Raw genomic sequence first — 21,099 nt, forward strand, 5'->3', positions numbered from 1 at the left:
TCCTGATAAATACCTCCTGAACAATGAAATTCTTACCAGCAGAAGTTTCAGCTGGTTGCAATCTGCAATTCTCACTACTAGATGTTCACTGAAGAACAGAATTTAGCACTGAAGCACTGAATTATGCACAAACATACTTTCTAATTACCGCTTTACTTCTCACAAGTGTTAAGTTAGCAAATACAATAAATAAACAAACAGGAGACTGGAACCAGGCAAGCTTTATTGGTTTTAAACTTAACAAAACACCGCTGGCAGATAAAAACCACACTCCTGCAAAGAGCACGTTTGCAGGAATTATGAAAAGAAAGTCACATGAATTGTACTGGGTTTTTTTTGTTTTTTTTGACAGGTATTGAGTCGGTCAAATCATCATTGGACTCAAAACATGTATGACCATGTAAACTTTTAAAATTTCTCTACCGTGATAATGTAAACACATTTTTGGGTCAACTGCATATAGCGTGTTCAGTATGAATATTTACACCCTAATCACAGTTTGAAGAAATGTCTGCACTGAACAAAGGAAGTAAACATTTCAAAAAGCGGTTCACTGCATCAGAGCTCTACTCTCTGCTGTGATGTCAGAAACACGGTTGGATCTGATTCGTTTGTATCAGAGAACAGAAAATAACTCCTCAGAAGTTAGCTACATAAATATATCTTTGTGTATATCAGTGTGTGTGTTTGTGTGTGTGTGTGTGTGTGTGTGTGTGTGTGTGTGTGCTCATTACACGGCATGAATGCTCAGCTTTGGCAATTAAAATAAACATCTCAAAACATCAGCAAAAGCTCTCATACTCAGCTGCTAAATGATTTCCTATTTAAATTTCACAGAGCAAATATTCATAAAAGATGCTAACACCGCAGTTAATTTGCTACACTGTTTTTCTCTTAACAGTACCACAGTTTGTAAGCATAACATTTCCCCCCATAGGTCTAAAAATGGCTACAAACAATGCCCTATGCTGGGCACGATTGTTAATATGCTACAAAAACAAGCAGTCTCTAAGTTTGTCACTTTAAGTCACTGTGCAACATGAGAACTTCAATGGGAGTCAAACTGAAAATCTGTTGTCAATGTCTTTTTTCTGTGCATACGTTGATGTGCAATCAACGTATGCAAAAATATGTGGACACCCCAAACTGTTTAGTCAGCTGCCATTTTCAAGGTCAACAATGAGCAATTAACCTCAACTTTTGAGTCAATGGGAGTAGGAGGTGCTAGAGGTACTCAGAATTAAGGATCATTACAGTTTCATAAAGCCTAGCTGAATATTTTAATGAGGGCCATGGGATTTGGCTAAAAACTCCAGTAAGAGGACCAAAGTTGAAAATGCTGTTATTTAATATTAAAGTTAGGGAAAGAATGCTGTCCCACAATCTCTGGTGTCTTATGTCAAAGTGACTCTGTATGCGCTTACTAAACTAAGAGTATCACATGACTTCCTGCCATAGCCTTAAAGGGATAGTGCACCCAAAAATGAAAATTCAGCCATTATTGACTCACCCATATGCCGAGGGAGGCTCAGGTGAAGTGCACACACCTTAGCGCGATGTACAGAGAGAGCTGCAGGCTACAATGAGGCTAAAAACAGAGTTCAAATGACGTTTTTCGAAACAACTTTTTATGTCAGGGCTTCAGGACACTTGGATCACTACGGACGAGCAGTATGGAGATATTTTGTGGTTTCAATAATGTGTTTTTGGACGTTTGAATCTGGGGCGCCGTCAGCCTCCATTAGGTGGAGTTGTGTTGCTACCCCCTCTCCCCTTGGATCTCCACAAGTGTTGTGAGGACTCTAAAACTTAACCTGAGCCTCCATCGGCATATGGGTGAATAGATAATGGCTGAATTTTCATTTTTGGTCGCACTATCCCTTTAACAGAAATGATTTGAAGTTACTGGGAAAAAAATACTGAGAATTTTTTTTTTTCTCAGCCCAGTTGCTTGAAGAAAATGTTGGCATTGTTTCTACAGACCACAGAAATGTTAAATTTGCAGACCACCACTCAAAACCAACGAACAACAAAACTGGTTGTCCTCACTCTGTTTCCAGTGGCTTTTTAGCCACCAAAATTTGGTGTTTTTTTAGCAACTCATCACTGTGTTTCCACCAGGGATAATGCCACAAAAATGCTTGTATTTTACAGACTTTACCAGCAGGTTTTGTGACACCAAAAACTGGTATTTCAAGCCAGAAGGTGTCCATTTCCAAACTATAACTTAGTGCTTTTTGTGCCTAAACCTAAATACGCATTAACCACAGCATTGTTGAAATGTAAAGTTTCATTGTCTGCTATGCATATAAATTCAACATATCCATGAAAAATATACCGCCAACATTTACTCTGGTGATTGGTTTATGTTTTCTGGAGTCTCGTACGTGGACTATCCAGGGGTCAGATGTGCAAAACACATACGTGCTGCTAATGTAAAGGTGTAAAGCCAACTGAAGCCTGACTAGCTAAATAGACTGGACTAGACTGGACATTTCTTCTCTGCTTGTTGTATTTTAAGGTAAAAGGAGAGTTTAAAATGTCAGTCTCATTTAAAAGAAAATTGTTTTGAAATAACTGACTTTACCTTTTGTGCTTTGTAATCATATTTAGTATGCTAAACAGAGTATGGCTTAGATGGATCTATAGCGTTGGTTTTGGAAATGGTTTTCAGAGATTCCATCTCTGTCACTACAAGGCTAGTTAGTAGCCACAAGCTTATTTGAAATTGCTTGTGTTGGTATTTGAGCAAACCGAGGGCATTTCAAAAATGTAAAATGTGAATACAAGATGCACTTTCCTTTTCGTCTGGCACTCCATTCTGTCAATGGGCTTTAGCGCCACATTTTAAACCATAGGTCCAAAAGTGGGTTGTGAGTCCATTCTGAATGGACCAGGAGTGACTTGCAAACATGTAATTTGTAAACAAAAAACAAAACAAAAAAAAACTTTATTTTGAAGTGCAGTGAATTTCAAACACCTTCTATTTTGAAGTGCCATTTCCTGTTGTAGACTAGTGACTAACAAAAAAATGCTTAACAGACACAGCAAACTAGCTCAAAGATATGGCCAAACGCAAGTATGATGCTGAGTGTATTAAACTGTGTGGACCCTGAACTAATGACTCAGAGAAATTTGGACCCTGTGGCTGGACCAATTGGGAACCACTTATTTAGACGATGTGGAACTTTGGTGTTTTGTGTTGCAAATGTCTTTCCTTTTCTTTCGGCGTTGCTGACAGACAGCTGGCTAGACACATTAATATACAGAAACATGGTGCCCATTGCCCATCATCCAGTCTCTAATGGTTAGCTAGCCTTGGCTGCTCTGTACTGCACACCATTTGGGTCAGGTGGTGTCCCTTCCCACGGTACTGTGGAAACATGGTAGTCCCCTGTAGCCCTGGTGAGTAAGAGGCTTCATTTTTAGCCACAAAAACCTTCTGCATTATCAACTTATGTATGTTAGTACCACTAGCCGTGCTGACACAGCTAACAATGCCAACACAGTTAACAATGCTAAAGGGGTAAAAAATTAAGCTACTTAGTCAGGGCGACCTGAGGGGAGATCAGTACAATGTTTCTGCAACAAAGTCGTCCTGCCACCATGGTTTGGCCCTGCAATAGCCCCCATCCAACCCAGGTGGTGCACTGTTTGGAGCAGTCAAGGCTCGCTTACCAGTGTAACATGATTACCTCATTAGCTTTGTTCTTAATGGGGTAGCAAAGCATAGTTCTAGGACTACTACTAAGCTGAAACGTAGCAAACTTAACCTGTAGACCAATATGTAATTGGTTAACAATTGTCTCAGTAGTTAAACGTAGTGATGGCCAAATGAAGCCTCATGAAGCATTTTCTTTGTTTTATAAGCCCACTAGATGGTGCTTTTTTTCAACAAAAGATTGAAATACATTGAATTGCCATTCTTTGAGCCTCCCTTTTTAAACCAAGTGCGCCATCTAGTGGGCTCATAAAATAAAGAAAATGCTTCATGAGGCTTCATTTGGCCATCACTAGTTAAACGTAGACGTCACTTCCTAGGGCAAACCAGGGGTCTGTAATATAATTTTACCTGGGGCCCTGTAGTGGATTAATCTAACCACGGTCTTGAAAAGTTTTCATTGGCTCATCAGACACTGAAGAGTGACCAAACTTTTCCTTGCACCAGCCCCGTTCCAATTGGCCAAACTCAGGGATTTTAATCAAATAGTACATTTCTTGAAGTAATCTTTCAGCTTATCACCAGACAAAGGGTCTTTTGCCTCTGAAGTAAATGTGATAAGGAATTGTCTGCACCCATAAGATATTTGAGAAAAAAAAACAAAAAAACAAAACCTCTGACTTGAACTAATGGCAATTGAGCTACTGACCTTACTAAATGATTAAACCAGGTGGTAAATTGGAATGCAAAGACATCTGTCACAGCATACTCAGGTTTTTAGTTTGTTTCCCATGTAAGCTCGTGTTCATCAAAGTGCCATTCCTATATTTCCATCTATTCTTTATATAAACCTCATATAGCCTATTCTTATGTAAAACCAGGAAGAGTTGGTCTCCATTTTAAATCTGTCAATTCAGGAAGTCATTCAAATTAACAAAAACAAAAAAAGGAATTATTCTGAACTGTTGGAAATAACGTCCATGTTGGAAATTAGCTAAGCTATAAAATATCAACTGAATGGATTCAAATGAAGTGCCATCTGAACCTGGCTTTAAGAGGTCTGGTTTCTTATATCAATATGTACAAACCTAAGAAATTTAATTCTCACTTCCAACAGCATCTCCAAGGCAGCCATTTTGATTGTACTGGTGATCACCGTGGAAACAGACAGTCCCTGTTTGGTCAGTGCTTACGTTGCAGAAACCTCCTAAAGCTCCAACAGAAGCTTTCCAACTGCGCTCGGCACTTTATAAAGTCTCTCAATTTCGTCTTAAATTTCATCCCACAAAATGTTGAACATTCATCCCCAAAGCTTCCCTCTCAAAGTACAAACAGCTTAGAAAATTCAATAGCTAAAACACCTAAAACATACTGTGATATTTACACCCCATGGTCAATGTTCGGGATTAAGGTTTTGTAATATTTGTTTAAGCATGAGGAGGAGGAAGAATTTCTATACAGCTGAAGTATTAACCTCTATGCCTATACAGTTAACCTCTGATTGTGTATACAATAGTTGTGTTTGTAGGTCACTGTACATGAGCAACAGTTGTAAGCAATGTTGATTATTAATAACATGGACATTCTTTATAATATTAGCATTTTTCCGGTTATTTTTTAAACACAGTTTTTCAAGAACAGGGTTGGGAACTTATACATGATGTCAAGTTTTAATCTTGAAATAAATATGGCGATTTGATGATAATGTAATTGTTACTAATTAAGCCATAAGTTACACTCACACAATGTTGGGAAACATGGGCTAAAAATAAAATCTTGATATGTTTTTAACTACAATAATGTTTTCTTACACAACATTTATAAATGAATAAAATGAAGTGAATACACAACTTGAATTTGAGCACATTAAAATGTGATGGTACTGATTGTAGTTTGATTATAGATTTGGTATCTGTGCTGTATATTGGCAGGTGTTTTTGGTTTTTTTATCCATCAACTATACTCTTTCAGTCCAGTCACAAGAAGAAAATGTAGGCACTGTATGTTTCTATAAAACATTGATATGTTACATTTGTACTTTTTATACATATCATATCAGTGTTTTTAAAGTGATGTAGTATATGAGCTGACTTTGGCAATGGAAGGTAGGCTCTTCTCATGTAGTCTTCATACATTTTCCCATGAAAAGTAATGCACCAAAATTCATGCATAACCCACATATTTTGGAAGGTTGCAATCACGTGATTAAGGTGCTTAACTTTACTTGCCCAGACCTAACCTCCATAACTTTATATTTAATTATGTAACTGTACGTTAAGGATGTAATGTCATTCCCCGGTGCTAATTTGTAGGCTATCATACAAACTGCTGCATGAGGATGAATTTGTATGTGTGCCTACCTAAAAGTAATTCACTAGAATGTATATATAACCCACGTAATCATAAAGGCTATGATCATGCAACAAATGTGCTGAAGTGAGAAAGGAAGGAAGGTAGTATAAAGAGCAAAATACGAAGGTTGAGGAGGTGGATGGACGAAACAAATACAGGACTTTCCCTCAGGAGACAGGGGTGTGTGTCCTGTGTGAAACCAAATTAACCAACCATGTATGTAACTTTAAGTACGTAATGTGATGATGCCCAACCATGATTCTTTTTCTAAACCCAAGCTAACCAGTGGGGAGGCTAATTTGTTGGGTGCTAATTTGTTAGATATCATACAAACCATTCATAAGATATCGTACAAACTGTTGTATAAGGATACATTGTGGGAAGTGGAGGTGAAAGTGGATGGCATGACACCTAGACAAGATGCCTAACCAAGCTGCAGACCACTGTTCAAGACCAACAAACAACAAAACCAGGTCTTTTTTTAACATGTCATTGCTGTTGCCACAAAAGGACGTTGTTTTTGACCAAATGTTACCATGAAAAGTGTTTGTTTTTACTGAGACAGTGCTGTGTTTCCAGCCAGGATAGTGCTACCAAAACTGGGTATTTAAAGCCAAAACATGATGTTTATCTAACTATAACCAAGTGATCTTTGTGTCTTTACATAACACACATTAACCACAGCATACATAATAATGTGCAAATGTAACATATCCATGCAGAAAAGTACAATGCCAGCATGTATTCTGGTGATTGGGTTGACTCATTCTTGTACACAAAAGCCACAGTCTATCTTTTAATTAATACTTCTGTCTTATTCATATGGGTTGCTCTCATGGTTTCAACATTTATTTACAAAGTAATTTAGAGATAATGAGGTAAGTTTCCCAACCATGTTCATGGAATTACAAAAAAGCTGTTAGATATTTTTTTTTAATGTTTTTGAAGCAGGTATTCTTAGTCCTTGTTTAATGAAAATATAAAACATCTATTGCCCGATATACAGTTTAACTGTTTGTTCTTTTTGTCAATGGAGTTTTGGAAATGATTCAGCTTCCTGTTTCCTGTGCTGCTTCACCCTGTTGCCTGTGTATCACAGCCCTGATGATGAATGTACCCATCAGAAACCCCACAAACATCTTGTTGCTACTAATCATTGTATCCCTCACTCCTCCCCTCCCATGTTCCCTCCCAGCATGATAAAAGTTTTGTTAAGTGTCTGTCTCCGTCTTGGGCTTGGCATCAGCAGTGAGTCATCCCCACCGCCCACCTATTTCTCCTCCCCTCCTTCCCTCTTTTCTTTCCTCTTCTTTCCTCTTTTTGATCTCCTTAAACCTCCCTCCTTCATCCACTCTGCTGCATGCCTCCTCCCACACGCTTCAAGGATACACGATTTGTGTTTGTGTGTTTGTGTATGTTGTCTTGTGTTGTTTAAGAGCTGTAACAGAGCCAATCTAATCCCCCCAGTTTTGCCCCCCCTCTTTTTCTGCGTATGTAGCCTAGCATGGTGAGGCGCTCATTCGCATGTGCGTGTGATAGCGAGGAGGAGGCACAGCTGAGGGTGGTGCCCCCATGGGCATTGACTGAGGCGGGGGCCCGCTTGGATGGGGATGGGGCTGAGGGTGACCATGGCCGTGGGATGCCCTGGGTAGGGTGGAGGTGGCGGCCAGGTGGAGGGGATGTGGGTAAGAGGAGGAGGTGGATGAGGAGGAGGCCGGCTGGAGCTGGTAGCTGGCTGCTGATGAAGGCCCAGAGGAAGAGGGTGTAGGCTGGGAGCTGCTCCCCCCCTTGGGTTGTGCCTGCGAAGGTGGGGTCTGGTTGAGCTGAATAGAGATGTCAGAGGAGACGTCAGAGGCGCTGCGGCCACGCTGTGGTGGAGGCCAAGAGTCTGGATGGAGGAACTGGCCACTGTAGTCACTGCATTCTGACATGCGGGGTCGGTAGAGGGCGGGATGAGGCCTGTACAGCTCCTCCTCGGCATAGCGCTTCATGAAGAGATAGACGGACATCACTCCTGCACCCTGGGGGACATCGACACATGCAAAGATGCAGTGGTTACTGCAAGATCATATACAGTAACAGTAAAAAAGGAGTATGTGCCAGTGCCATCTTGCGCAATTACGCATGAGGGTCACCGCAGTATTTATATGTTTATGGCAATTAGTCTGATCAGACACCCGGCCTGAATTACAGCATGAACCAGTGGTATCCCTGTCCCAAAATACAACATGTAATTTGAAATACAGTTCAAGATGAAAGTGTAATAGGCGAACACGTTTCTTCATGCCGGTTTTGTCATGAACAGCACATGTCTAAGTGGGGCTGATGAAATGAGTGTAACGGTTGTGTTTAATGGCTGTATTTTGAGACATGATAAATGCAATGGAAATATTTAGCTAAATAAACAAATATATTCCATGCAGTCGCGCCGTCCTCCTGCGCTCACAGAATGGACAATGAGACGTTAGAGGCAGTGCGGATTAAATATGTATTTAGAAAGAATTTCAATTCAGGATTTGAGTTGGATTTTACAACATTTTTATGAAACAATTATCACTCACACCAAGCGCAAAATAAGGCTGCTGGATTTAATTTCAGTGATAATGTGGATCTAAGGTGGATATAGCGTGACATTAAATTTGTGTGAGACATCAGTAAAAATCTGACTCCACTTCTCCACCTCACCATGTGCGTCGCCACTTCCCAGTGTCTCCAAAATGTGCGCACACATGACTCAGAGTTTGCTTACAGGTACGCACATTCTCCCGCTAAGTTTATTTTTATAAATCACAACCTTTGCGTGGTAAGTGGCGTATGCCACTTTCAAGCCCCGTTTTGTGCATAAGCAAGCTTTATAAATGAGGCCCCAGGTCATTTTAAAATCTTTATCAACAAGGCAAATACATTTGTGGGTTTCTTCTGTGTCATTTGGCTGCTGATTTCCACAGTAGGTTTGGAGTGTGCCTCTGAAGAAGCTCACTTTGGAGGGTCATGTACCCCCTGATTCTGTGTTTACAAGGAATCAGGCAAATGGTAGCAGGCACACAGCCAATACCTTCTGGACAGCACAGGGAAAACAAACAAACAAACAGTCCAATGGGAGACCCTGAAGAAGACTTTGGTCGATACGTGTAGGTCTGTTTTGTTGCCTTTGCTCAAATAAAGTTACTTTATATATTTTTATTTTTACCTGAAGGAGTGCCTCAGCATTTTTTCCTTGGTTGTCTGCATTTTTTTACAAACAGCAGGACCTCCTTGGTTTTTCTTCCAAAACAGTCCAATGGATTGGCAGGATGGGAAAAATGCATGACAATATGTTGCAATGGTGATGTCGAATGGAATAAAGTATATATATATTGTTTTTATAAATTTATGTAATTATTGTAGTAATGTCTAGTAATTCCACTGCAGAGGGCAAAAAGTAAAAATGCCATCTACCGTTACCAGTGCCAGAATTCTCTACCGTCTTCACCTAATTTTACCACCCTGCTCTCGACCATGAAATTACATCTGGTTTGCTGTCTGAACATGAGTAATGCTTCGTCCCACCCCTCTATATAAACAAGAATCAGGACACCCTATCCTTAGGGTGCATCTCATTTCCACCCCTTCCCCTTGGTTTTGTGCGTTCACGTGAGGGGTAGGGGTGTCTCAATTCTCATTTGGAGTAAGGACTAGTGTCAAGACCGAGGGCTACATAGACCTTGAAAAGATTCTGGAGGACCACACTTGAAAGAAAAGGGTTTTGAGGAATTTCGGATCATCCACTGCATAACCATCAAACAGATGTCCGGCAAAAGTTTTTTTATGTAGCAATGGCTTTACGATCTCCCAGAGAATCGCACAAATGTAAGTATTTTCAGCATTCTAATTGACATTACAATTACAGCACTCATGTTTCATGATACAATTGATACAATGTTCAAGCAGTTTTGCCGACGTTAACGTTTCTGTGTTCCTTTTGTGTGTCACAACCTGAGACCACTGCATTTTCGTTTGTTTTCTGTCAACTCTTGTCACTTCTGCTGACGTAGCAGCCAGCTTGCGGGAAGGCATGATGACGCAAACGGTAATCGAGCGGTGTCTCATTTCTTAGGGGAACGTTTCTACCCTTAGCCTGCTCAACTCTGTACAGAGGGGCAAGGGGAAGATGCAGATGAAGGGGGAGGGGGAGGAGGAGGAGGGGTAGGAATGAGAATTGGGATTCACCCTTAGACATCAATGCACAACACGGAGGGGTAAGGGCTGAGTAGGATGGGCGAGGGGACTGGGCTTTCACCACGCCCGTCAGTGATGTCATTGTGTACTGACACACCATGCAGTACTCTTCTATTTCATTGCAGCAAGATAGGGAGTTAAATCAGTGACAGTCAGCATACACAAGAGTTTCAGTTTACATTAATTTGCTCTGTCAACTTTACACATGAAATTTAGTTTACTCAGCCTGTGGAAAGAACTGTGGCCCTCAGAGGAACTTTCTAAAGTCTGAGCAAATCACCCTGATGATGTCATCATTGGGCTTGGAGATTTCAAGTTTATAACAGAGAGCCAGTTGAAAACTGTAGGAATGTCTGAAAGTGGCAGGCATTTACCACTGAGAAGAGTGAAAGATGCTAATGAGGTGCACTATGGGAAATTTAGGATCCTGCATTTTTGGAGTTTGACCCATACAAAGGACTAATAATATCTATCAATATCTAATCTTCCCTTTATGTCAAAGATCCTTGAGAAAGTAGTCGCAGACCAGCTGTGTGATTTTCTCCATGATAATAATTTATTTGAGGAATTTCAGTCAGGATTTAGAGTGCATCATAGCACTGAGACAGCTCTAGTTAAAATTACAAATGATCTTCTGATTGCTTCAGACAAAGGACTCGTCTCTGTACTTGTTTTATTAGATCTTAGTGCGGCGTTTGACACAATTGACCATCAAATTCTACTGCAGAGACTGGAACACTTAATTGGCTTAAAAGGTTCAGCACTAAGCTGGTTTAAATCTTATTTATCTGATCGTTTTCAATTTGTTGACATTCGCAATGAATCATCCTTACGTACTAAAGTTTGTTTTGGAGTTCCGCAAGGTTCTGTGCTCGGACCAATCCTGTTTACTCTATATATGCTTCCTTTAGGTAACATCATTAGAAATCACTCTATAAATTTCCATTGTTATGCGGATGATACTCAGTTGTATTTATCAATGAAGCCAGAAGAAAGCAATCACTTAACTAAACTCCATAATTGCCTTAAAGACATAAAAACTTGGATGAGCACCAATTTCCTGATGTTAAATTCAGACAAAACTGAAGTTATTGTTCTTGGCCCCAAACAACTCAGAGACTCTTTATCTGATGACATAGTTTCTCTAGATGGCATTGCTCTGGCCCCTGCCACTACCGTAAGAAACCTCGGAGTAATATTTGATCAAGATTTGTCTTTTAATTCTCATTGAAAGCAAACCTCACGGACTACATTTTTTCATCTGCGTAATATTGCGAAAATTAGGCCTATCCTGACCCGAAAAGATGCAGAAAAATTGGTCCACGCTTTTGTTACCTCAAGGCTGGATTACTGTAACTCTCTATTATCAGGTAGCTCTAGTAAGTCCTTAAAAACTCTCCAGCTAATTCAGAATGCAGCAGCACGTGTACTAACAGGAACTAATAAACGAGATCTCTTAGAGAGCTCATAGTGCCATATTATCCCACCAGAACACTGCGCTCTGAGAACGCAGGGTTACTCGTGGTCCCTAAAGTCTCCAAAAGTAGATCAGGAGCCAGAGCCTTTAGCTATCAGGCTCCTCTCCTGTGGAATCATCTTCCTGTTACGGTCCGGGAGGCAGACACCGTCTCCACATTTAAGACTAGACTTAAGACTTTCCTCTTTGATAAAGCTTATAGTTAGGGCTGGCTCAGGCTTGTCCTGTACCAGCCCTTAGTTAGGCTGACTTAGGCCTAGTCTGCCGGAGGACCCCTCTATAATACACCGGGCCCCTGCTCTCCTTCTCTCTCTCTCTCTCTCTCTCGTATCCTATTACTGCATCTTGCTAACCCGGCCATTCTGGATGTCACTAACTCGGCTTCTTCTCCGGAGCCTTTGTGCTCCACTGTCTCTCAGATTAACTCATATCACAGCGGTGCCTGGACAGCGTGACGTGTGTGGTTGTGCTGCTGCCGTGGTCCCGCCAGATGCCTCCTGCTGCTGCTGCCATCATTAGTCATTAGTCATACTTCTTCTGTTATTATACACATATGATTATTGTCACACATGTATACTGCCAGGTATTAATACATACTTTCAACATATTGTACCGCAGTAACCAGAACTATAACTATAATATTATTACTTTCATTAATGTTGTTGTAAGCTACTGTCATTACCTGCATCTCTCTCTCTCTCTCTCTCTCTCTCTCTGTGTCATATGGATTACTGTTAATTTATTATGCTGATCTGTTCTGTACGACATCTATTGCACGTCTGTCCGTCCTGGAAGAGGGATCCCTCCTCAGTTGCTCTTCCTGAGGTTTCTACCATTTTTTTCCCCGTTGAAGGGGTTTTTGGGGAGTTTTTCCTTATCCGCTGTGAGGGTCTTAAGGACAGAGGGATGTCGTATGCTGTAAAGCCCTGTGAGGCAAATTGTGATTTGTGATATTGGGCTTTATAAATAAAATTGAATTGAATTGAATTGAATTAAAAATAATTATTTTCTAACTTGTCACTCATAAATTCAACAACTTTTTTGAGGTGCAATACTGATTTTAAATAAACAAACATTTAAACATTTCCATCAATTAAATATGTTTAGAGGATTGTGAATCCCAGGAGAAGGTCTGGGTTCTTTTGAGTTCTTTGGAGTTTTTATTACTGATTTTATGTTGCTTTTATGCACTGAATGTGTTTCTATTTGTGTGTATCCCTCTTGGATTTTATTACTCACTCCGACAGGCACTTCATATTTCACAAAACATTTATGGTTTTGTTATGCTCTTATTTTGCGTTGTGTTGTTTTTAGTATATTGACAGCAGGTAGATACTATATTCCAAAACGAGAGACTATAAAGTTATCTTCTTAAAATGTGTCAGTATTATACATGTTTTCAAATCAAATAAATAGATAGACCCCTATTAGCTACTGGCTATAATTTTGTTTGAAATTGGAGATATTACAAACAGCTCTAGTTATGGAGTTTATGATAGATACTCTGCAAATAAATTGGATCTGATAAAGAAATGAACACATCAAACAGGGCCGAGAGTGTCTGCTGGGGAACAGAAATTGAGAGAGAGAGAGAGAGAGAGAGAGAGAGAGAGAAGAAACCACTGTCTGTTTTCATCAATGAAAACACAACACGAGCGAATCAAGCTGCAGACTTCTCAGCATATTCCCTGATGCAAAGGGCTTTTATAAAACATCAGAATCAGCCTCCCTAAACTGCAACACACTGCCATCAGGAGGGGAGAAAATTAAATAAATCCATAAGAAATGTTGCAGAGAGTTGACAAAAAGGCTCGGTGCTCGGCGGTGGAATGAGCCATTATCAAAAATGTATTCATGTTTTCACCCGGGCATCCGCTGAGCATTCACAGCTCATTCACTATTCATCCACAACATCATCGCTACAACGGCCCTGAAACTTTAGATGCTCATGAATGTGTTTGTGTGTCTGAGTGGGTGTGTGTGAGAGCGAAGTAGTGTTTTTAAATGGGTGTTTGTGGAGAAAAAAAAATCATGTTTTGTCACTCCAGTACAGATTAGAAGAAGTGAAGAAAACCAGAAAAAAGAAGGAGGAGGAGACGGGAGGAGACAAGAGAAGACAAGAGCGGATTGATAGGAAACAAAGGGAACAGAATAGGAGAGGAGGGACGACATTAAAAAAAGGAGGGGAAGAAAGATGAAAGAACATAGGAGATAAAAGAAGAAGAGAAGAGAAACAATAATCGAGGATTAGAGAGTGGAGGATGAAAGAAGAGAAGACACCACCAGAGGATAAGAGGGGGAGACTGAGGTAAGATAGGAGGATATAAGACAAGGAGAGAAGCGAGGAAGTGATAAGACAAAAGGAGAACATAAACTAAAGAGGAAAGAGATGGAGGAGATACATGAGTACAGTGAGGAAAGAAAAGAGGATTTGTAACAAAACAGTAAAGAAGAAGAAGAAGAGAAAAGATAAAAATAGAGAGTGAAGATAAATAAGCAACTTTATTGGCATGGAAGAGGAGAGAAGAGAGGGAAGGAGAGAGAGAGAGAGGACAAAAGACAACATTGGAAATAAAAGGGCAGGAAAAGAAAAGATGAGGAGAAGGAAGAGGAAAGGAGAAGTAATGTAAATGTGGAAGAGGTAAAGAAAAGATGAATATAGATGATCAAGAAAAATTGGCAACTTTATAGGGATGGAAGAGGAGAAAAGTGTTGGGATTCATAGGACCACAGATGATTTATCATTTGGTAAAATCTAAACTGGAGATTTAAAGGCTTTTTCCTCTCCAGCTGTGTGATTTTCTCCATGATAATAATTTATTTGAGGAATTTCAGTCAGGATTTAGAGTGCATCATAGCACTGAGACAGCCCTAGTTAAAATTACAAATGACCTTCTGATTGCTTCAGACAAAGGACTCGTCTCTGTACTTGTTTTATTAGATCTTAGTGCAGCGTTTGACACAATTGACCATCAAATTCTACTGCAGAGACTGGAACACTTAATTGGCCTAAAAGGTTCTGCACTAAGCTGGTTTAAATCTTATTTATCTGATCGTTTTCAGTTTGTTGACGTTCATAATGAATCATCCTCACATACCAAAGTTTGTTTTAGAGTTCCGCAAGGTTCTGTGCTCGGACCAATCCTATTTACTCTATATATGCTTCCTTTAGGTAACATCATTAGAAATCACTCTATAAATTTCCATTGTTATGTGGATGATACACAGTTGTATTTATCGATGAAGCCAGAAGAAAGTAATCAATTAACTAAACTCCATAATTGCCTTAAAGACATAAAAACTTGGATGAGCACCAATTTCCTGATGTTAAATTCAGACAAAACTGAAGTTATTGTTCTTGGCCCCAAACAACTCAGAGACTCTTTATCTGATGACATAGTTTCTCTAGATGGCATTGCTCTGGCCCCTGCCACTACCGTAAGAAACCTCGGAGTAATATTTGATCAAGATTTGTCTTTTAATTCTCATTTAAAGCAAACCTCACGGACTGCATTTTTCATCTGTGTAATATTGTGAAAATTAGGCCTATCCTGACCCGAAAAGATGCAGAAAAATTGGTCCACACTTTTGTTACCTCTAGGCTGGATTACTGTAACTCTCTATTATCAGGTAGCTCTAGTAAGTCCTTAAAAACTCTCCAGCTAATTCAGAATGCAGCAGCACGTGTACTAACAGGAACTAAGAAATGAGATCATATCTCTCCTGTTTTAGCTTCTCTGCACTGGCTCCCTGTAAAATCCAGAATTGAATTTAAAATCCTACTGTTAACTTATAAAGCTCTAAATGGTCAAGCTCTGTCATATCTTAGAGAGCTCATAGTGGCACATTATCCCACCAGAACACTGCGCTCTGAGAACGCAGGGTTACTCGTGGTCCCTAAAGTCTCCAAAAGTAGATCAGGAGCCAGAGCCTTCAGCTATCAGGCTCCTGTCCTGTGGAATCATCTTCCTGTTACGGTCCGGGAGGCAGACACCGTCTCCACATTTAAGACTAGACTTAAGACTTTCCTCTTTGATAAAGCTTATAGTTAGGGCTGGCTCAGGCTTGCCCTGTACCAGCCCCTAGTTAGGCTGACTTAGGCCTAGTCTGCCGGAGGAACCCCCATAATACGCCAGGCACCTTCTCTCTCTCTCTCTCTCTCTCTCTCTCTCTCTCTCTCTCTCGTATTCTATTACTGCATCTTGCTAACTCGGCCATTCTGGATGTCACTAACTCGGCTTCTTCTCCAGAGCCTTTTGTGCTCCACTGTCTCTCAGATTAACTCATATCGCAGCGGTGCCTGGATAGCGTGACGTGTGTGGTTGTGCTGCTGCCATGGTCCTGCCAGATGCCTCCTGCTGCTGCTGCTGCCATCATTCGTCATACGTCATACTTCTACTGTTATTATACACATATGACTATTGTCACACATGTATACTGCCAGATATTAATACATACTTTCAACATATTGTACCACAGTAGCCAGAACTATAACTATAATATTATTACTTTAAATAATGTTGTTGTAAGCTATTGTCATTACCTGCATCTCTCTCTCTCTCTGTCTCTGTCTCTCTCTCTCTGTCTCATTGTGTCATATGGTTTATGTTAATTTATTATGCTGATCTGTTCTGTACGACATCTATTGCACGTCTGTCCGTCCTGGAAGAGGGATCCCTCCTCAGTTGCTCTTCCTGAGGTTTGTACCGTTTTTTTCCCTGTTAAAGGTTTTTTTGGGGGGGAGTTTTTCCTTATCCGCTGTGAGGGTCCAAAGGACAGAGGGATGTCGTATGCTGTAAAGCCCTGTGAGGCAAATTGTGATTTGTGATATTGGGCTTTATAAATAAAATTGATTGATTGATTTATTGCATGCTCTTTGTTCTCCAAACAAAGAGAGCTATGTGACACCCATCTCCACAGGAGATCTCACCTCACGCCTCAATGAGACTCATGTCCCAAAACTTGATTGGACAGGACCTTTACAGTGGCATGTGACTCTGATGTCACAGGCATCTGTAGATCTGTGCTCCCTTCCAACAGATCTCTCTCTTGCTCTCCAGCTGTTGAACAGCTAACACCTTTTTCCGGCTGGGCCTGGAACAGCAGAGGCCCAGACCTCTGCTCCATAGCCCCAAACCACTAAAGGGAGGGCAATTGATCACAGACTCTCTTGCAAACACAAGGTTTGCAACTAGCTTTCCAGCAACAAGGAACTAAGTGAGTTAGCACCCAGCGTCTAACTCTGCTAAACCCTGAGCGACCAGCTTCCTCGGAGTTTCACCTTTGGAACAAAGGACCCAACAAAGACTGCATCTTGAACCATCTTCCCAGCCTTCTTCTGCCAGCTAACAAAGCAGTACACCACCAAGTGACTCTTTCTCCCATCCATTCAAGGATCGGTAACGTAGCAACTGGGCATAGCTTATCACAGCTTTACAGGCTAAGCAAGACTGTTTAACTTGTTGTGTGTGATTTGATGCTGTTTTTTGAGTTATTGCTGTGATAGTTTGCAGTTAGGTCATTGATTAGTTGGCTTCGCCAAAGCTAAGTGTTTAGTTTGCTAATACTATTCACAAACAGATTCTTGCACCCAACTAAACAATCTTTGCACTAATCCGGACCGTCTGCAACACACGTCACATTGACATAGACTCATTAACAAACAGGCTTTCAACAGAGCTACACCCAAACAGGCATCTCAAAGTTCCCGCTTCTTTTCCTTTGTCTTTGGTCTGACCACATGGTCAGACAAATACCTCCCCCGAAACTGAAGCAGCCTTGATTCGGCCATTTTGGTGGTTCTTTGTTGTCAGCCATTTTGTTTTGTAGGCCAAACGGCTCTTTGATCACCACACCCGCCTTTGTCTTTCTTTCTCTTTTCTCTCTCTCACACAAACAACATACATATACACACCAAGCTTGTATATAGTTAGAATTTGTGTGTTTTGGTTTGCTTTGCTAGTTTGTGAATAAATATAATTCTTTGGAATTATACCTGCTGCCTGTTTAATGTTGCACAAGAGTGAATGAATAGTCAGCCTCTGCTGCATCAAGAACTCCAAAATCCTTCAGGCGTTACTGTTAATTTTGGTTGTTGTCATTAATTTAATTATTAATCAAAACTCCAAATTAATAGTTTAGCCTATTTTATGAGACTGATATCTTTAACTGGCTATCATTTTTCCCTTTACGGGAATGGTGCCCCACGAGGTGATTTAATGTTAATTAAGTCACATTATTTAACATAATTATTATTAATAATAATTATTAATTATTTCTGATAGCCAATTAAATCTCTACATATTTGGTGTCCCTTGGTGAGACCTAATATATTGATCCCAACATATTTGGTGCCACCATGTGAAGCCCGAATTTATGTTCCCATCATTTTGGTGCCTCCGTGTGAAGCCTAATGTGTTGACCCCAACAAAAGAGAGGGATAAGAGGAGTGAGAAAGAGGAGGAAATTGATGAGGGAGATGAACCAGATGAGGTGGATTAGAGGTAAATGGGATACTTACGTAAAAGAAACAGGAAGGGAACAGAAGAAGTAAAGTAAATATTGAGGACAAAAAAAAGACAAAAGTTGTGAGGAAATAAAGAACAAAAGAAGGGAAGCAGATATGAAAGAGGAGGAGAGAGGAAAAAAAGGAGGGGCCAGGAGATAAGATTACAGGAGGGCCGAAGAGGAGGAGATACAAGAAGAAGACAAAAGAAGAGGAGGGAAAACAGGATTGCAGAGAGGAGGAGATAAAGGGAGAAATGCTACAAGATGAAGAGAGGAGAGGAGAGGAACATAAAACAAAGAGAGACAAAGAGGAGATAAGATGAAAGGACAAGAAAAGAAGGCAGGAAGCCAGCGGAGGGGATAAGAGAAGAAGAAAAGAAAAGAAAAGAAAAGAAAAGGGGAAGGGACAACAGAGGATTAAAAAACTGCAGATAAAAGAAAAGGAGTAGCGACAAGATAAAAGCAGAGGACATAGAGAGAAGCAGCAGAGAAGAGACAGGAGGAGGAAAGAGGGGAGCTAGGAGAGGAAGAATGAAGGAGCAGAGCCTGCCCCCCCAAAGCAGGGAACATTCTGCTGCATGTGAAGCTGTGCTGCGACAGAGCTGCTGCCCTCAAGTATTCAAGCTATTAACATTTATGAATATTGATGCAGGCAAGATGACGGGCTCCTACGCAGGCACTTTTTAAATGTGTGTTTGTGTGTGTGAGTGTGTGTGTGTGTGTGTGTGTGTGTGTTTAGCTGAATACCTCTGCATTTCAGCAAGCTACAAGTACTTTGTGTGTCTGTGTTTGTGCACATGCCCGAGTATGTTTAGCTAAGCGGTGGCTGGTTGACATCCAAGACAGAATCCAAAACAATCTGTATGTGTTTGTGTGTGTGTGTGTGTGTGTGTGTGTGTGTGTGTGCACGTTATCTCTTTTGTCAGTTGCATAACATCAGTAAATGTTAAGCATCAGTATATATTAGTGTCACTGTGAACTGCTCTGTGTGTGCTTGTGCCTGTGTGTTTTCTTGAGCACAGCCGCAGAGTGTGTGTTTTTTGTCCACATGCACATCCGATGTGTCATTACTTGCACGTCTTTTATTCATGTCTCTGTGTCTGTGTTCAAACACTGAAATGTTTATGCATGACCACATCCAAGTGTAGGCCAATGTGTTTGTGTTTGTGTGTGTGTTGTTCTTCGATTACCTCTTTAAGCAGGAAGGAGGAGGCAGCGAAGGCGAAGGACCAGCCGTAGCGGTAGTGGAAGAACTGCTCTGGCTCCCTGGGTCGGTTCATCACCTCGTCATTAATACTGGAGATATACAGGACCAGACCAACCACCAGACTGAGACCTGCACACACACACACAAACACACACATATAGTATTCATAAACTCTTCAAAATAAAGGTTCCAAAAGAGTTCTTCCTGAGGAGATGGCGTCCTTGAATCCTTTTTCAAGAGGTTCTTTGTAAGATTGATGGTTCCATTAGAAACCCTTTTCATTCAAAGAAATATGTGTGAACTATGACTGATGTGGGTTGTGTTAAACCACATCAGCTCCAGCTTTTTAGGAGCCTCATGAAGCCCAAGGCTGCTGGATGTAGTTCCCCTGGCCCCCAGGCTAACCTGTTAAACTAAAACCAGGATATGTGGGAGAGAGATCTGTGGGTATGGCTGCTGCTCTTTCTCTTTGAGTTAGCTGCTAAGAGATGGCTGTGGCTCAGAAGGTAGAGTGCATTGTCGGAAGATCGGAAGATCAGCAGTTCAATCCCTGGCTCCTCCAGTCTGCATGTCAAAGTATCCTTGAGCAAGATACTGAACCCCAAGTTGCTCCTGATGGCTGCTCCATAGTGAGTGTGTTAGAAACTGAGTAGCAGGTGGCACCTTGTAGTCTCAGCCACCAGTGTATGAACGTGTGTGTGAATGAGTTAATGTGACACGAAGTGTAAAAAGGGCTTTGAGTTTTAAGGCGCTATACAAGTGCAGGTCCATTTCCCATTTCCCAAGTGCTACCACCCACTTTTTGAATCTCCTAACTTCACACTTGTCCTGCCAATGATCCCATCCTGCTAAATGTGGCAGTTTAAAGGTGAAATAACTCTTACCCCCATTCCGCAGTTGTACCTTATCTGCAGCACAGCGAGATGGCATAATGGCACGATATTCCCACCTTGAACAGGCAGTGTAAAAAGGGCTCATTACCTTTTTTGAGCCCCCAGGGTAGACTCTCTAAATGGGCTTTTATTAGCCACCTTAAAAGGAGGAAAGGTTCTGGATAAACCTCCAGAGATTTCCAGAGAGTTCTGGGTGAAACAGACCATAGACGGTTCTCCAGAAGAAGTAGAATCTCTCATAGGGGGTTCTGGCTGGAACCTTTCGTAGATGGTTGGAGGCATGTTGAGTTCTAGGTAGTAGCCTTTGAAAGATTTCCAGGTGGAAGCTTCATATAAAGGTTCTACCAGGAACTAAAAAAGGTTTCTAGGACAAAAATCCTATATGGCTCCAGTGAGTGTGTTTATTTCTAAGAGTACTGTTATCACTACATATATTGACCCCCCCCCCCATGAGTTTGTCTCTCATTTGTGTCAAAGGTGGCTTTTAATAGGCGACACAGCCTCTATCAACAGTGTTGATTCTATTGTGGCCCCAGAGTACAGTGACTCCTTTAGGATTACGCTGACTACGCATCTATCCTCACAACCAAGTATCATAGTAATTCAAGGCATTACTCAACTCATATAAACTCTCTCTGCAATCTACTAAGATCTTGTGCCTGTGAGATGATGTCTGTGACTCTAAAAGAAAAAGTCTATTTAGCTGTGTTTTTCCAACAGTATCTTCATGTTTACACACCTGATTTAAATGTTAGCTAACAGCCAGATACCTGTCTCGTCAGCT

At 40.9% G+C, this 21,099-nt stretch overlaps 1 protein-coding gene across 2 annotated transcripts in view; it reads right to left on the reverse strand.

Moving 5' to 3' along the window:
• Positions 1–212: 212 nt before the first annotated feature.
• The window catches only part of LOC125905062 (voltage-dependent calcium channel gamma-7 subunit-like), a 100,884-nt gene continuing 79,997 nt past the window's right edge, over positions 213–21,099 (reverse strand). For both annotated transcript variants that reach the window (XM_049602875.1, XM_049602874.1), the window contains exons 5-6: positions 19,406–19,551; positions 213–8,034 (exon numbers count right to left, since the gene is read on the reverse strand). In XM_049602875.1, the coding sequence (XP_049458832.1) occupies positions 7,513–8,034; positions 19,406–19,551 (668 nt within the window). In that variant the 3' untranslated portion in view covers positions 213–7,512. The remainder of the gene's footprint in view (positions 8,035–19,405; positions 19,552–21,099) is intronic.

This window comes from Epinephelus fuscoguttatus, linkage group LG17 (assembly GCF_011397635.1).
Source record: "Epinephelus fuscoguttatus linkage group LG17, E.fuscoguttatus.final_Chr_v1".
In the NCBI taxonomy this organism is placed as follows: Eukaryota; Metazoa; Chordata; class Actinopteri; order Perciformes; family Serranidae; genus Epinephelus; species Epinephelus fuscoguttatus.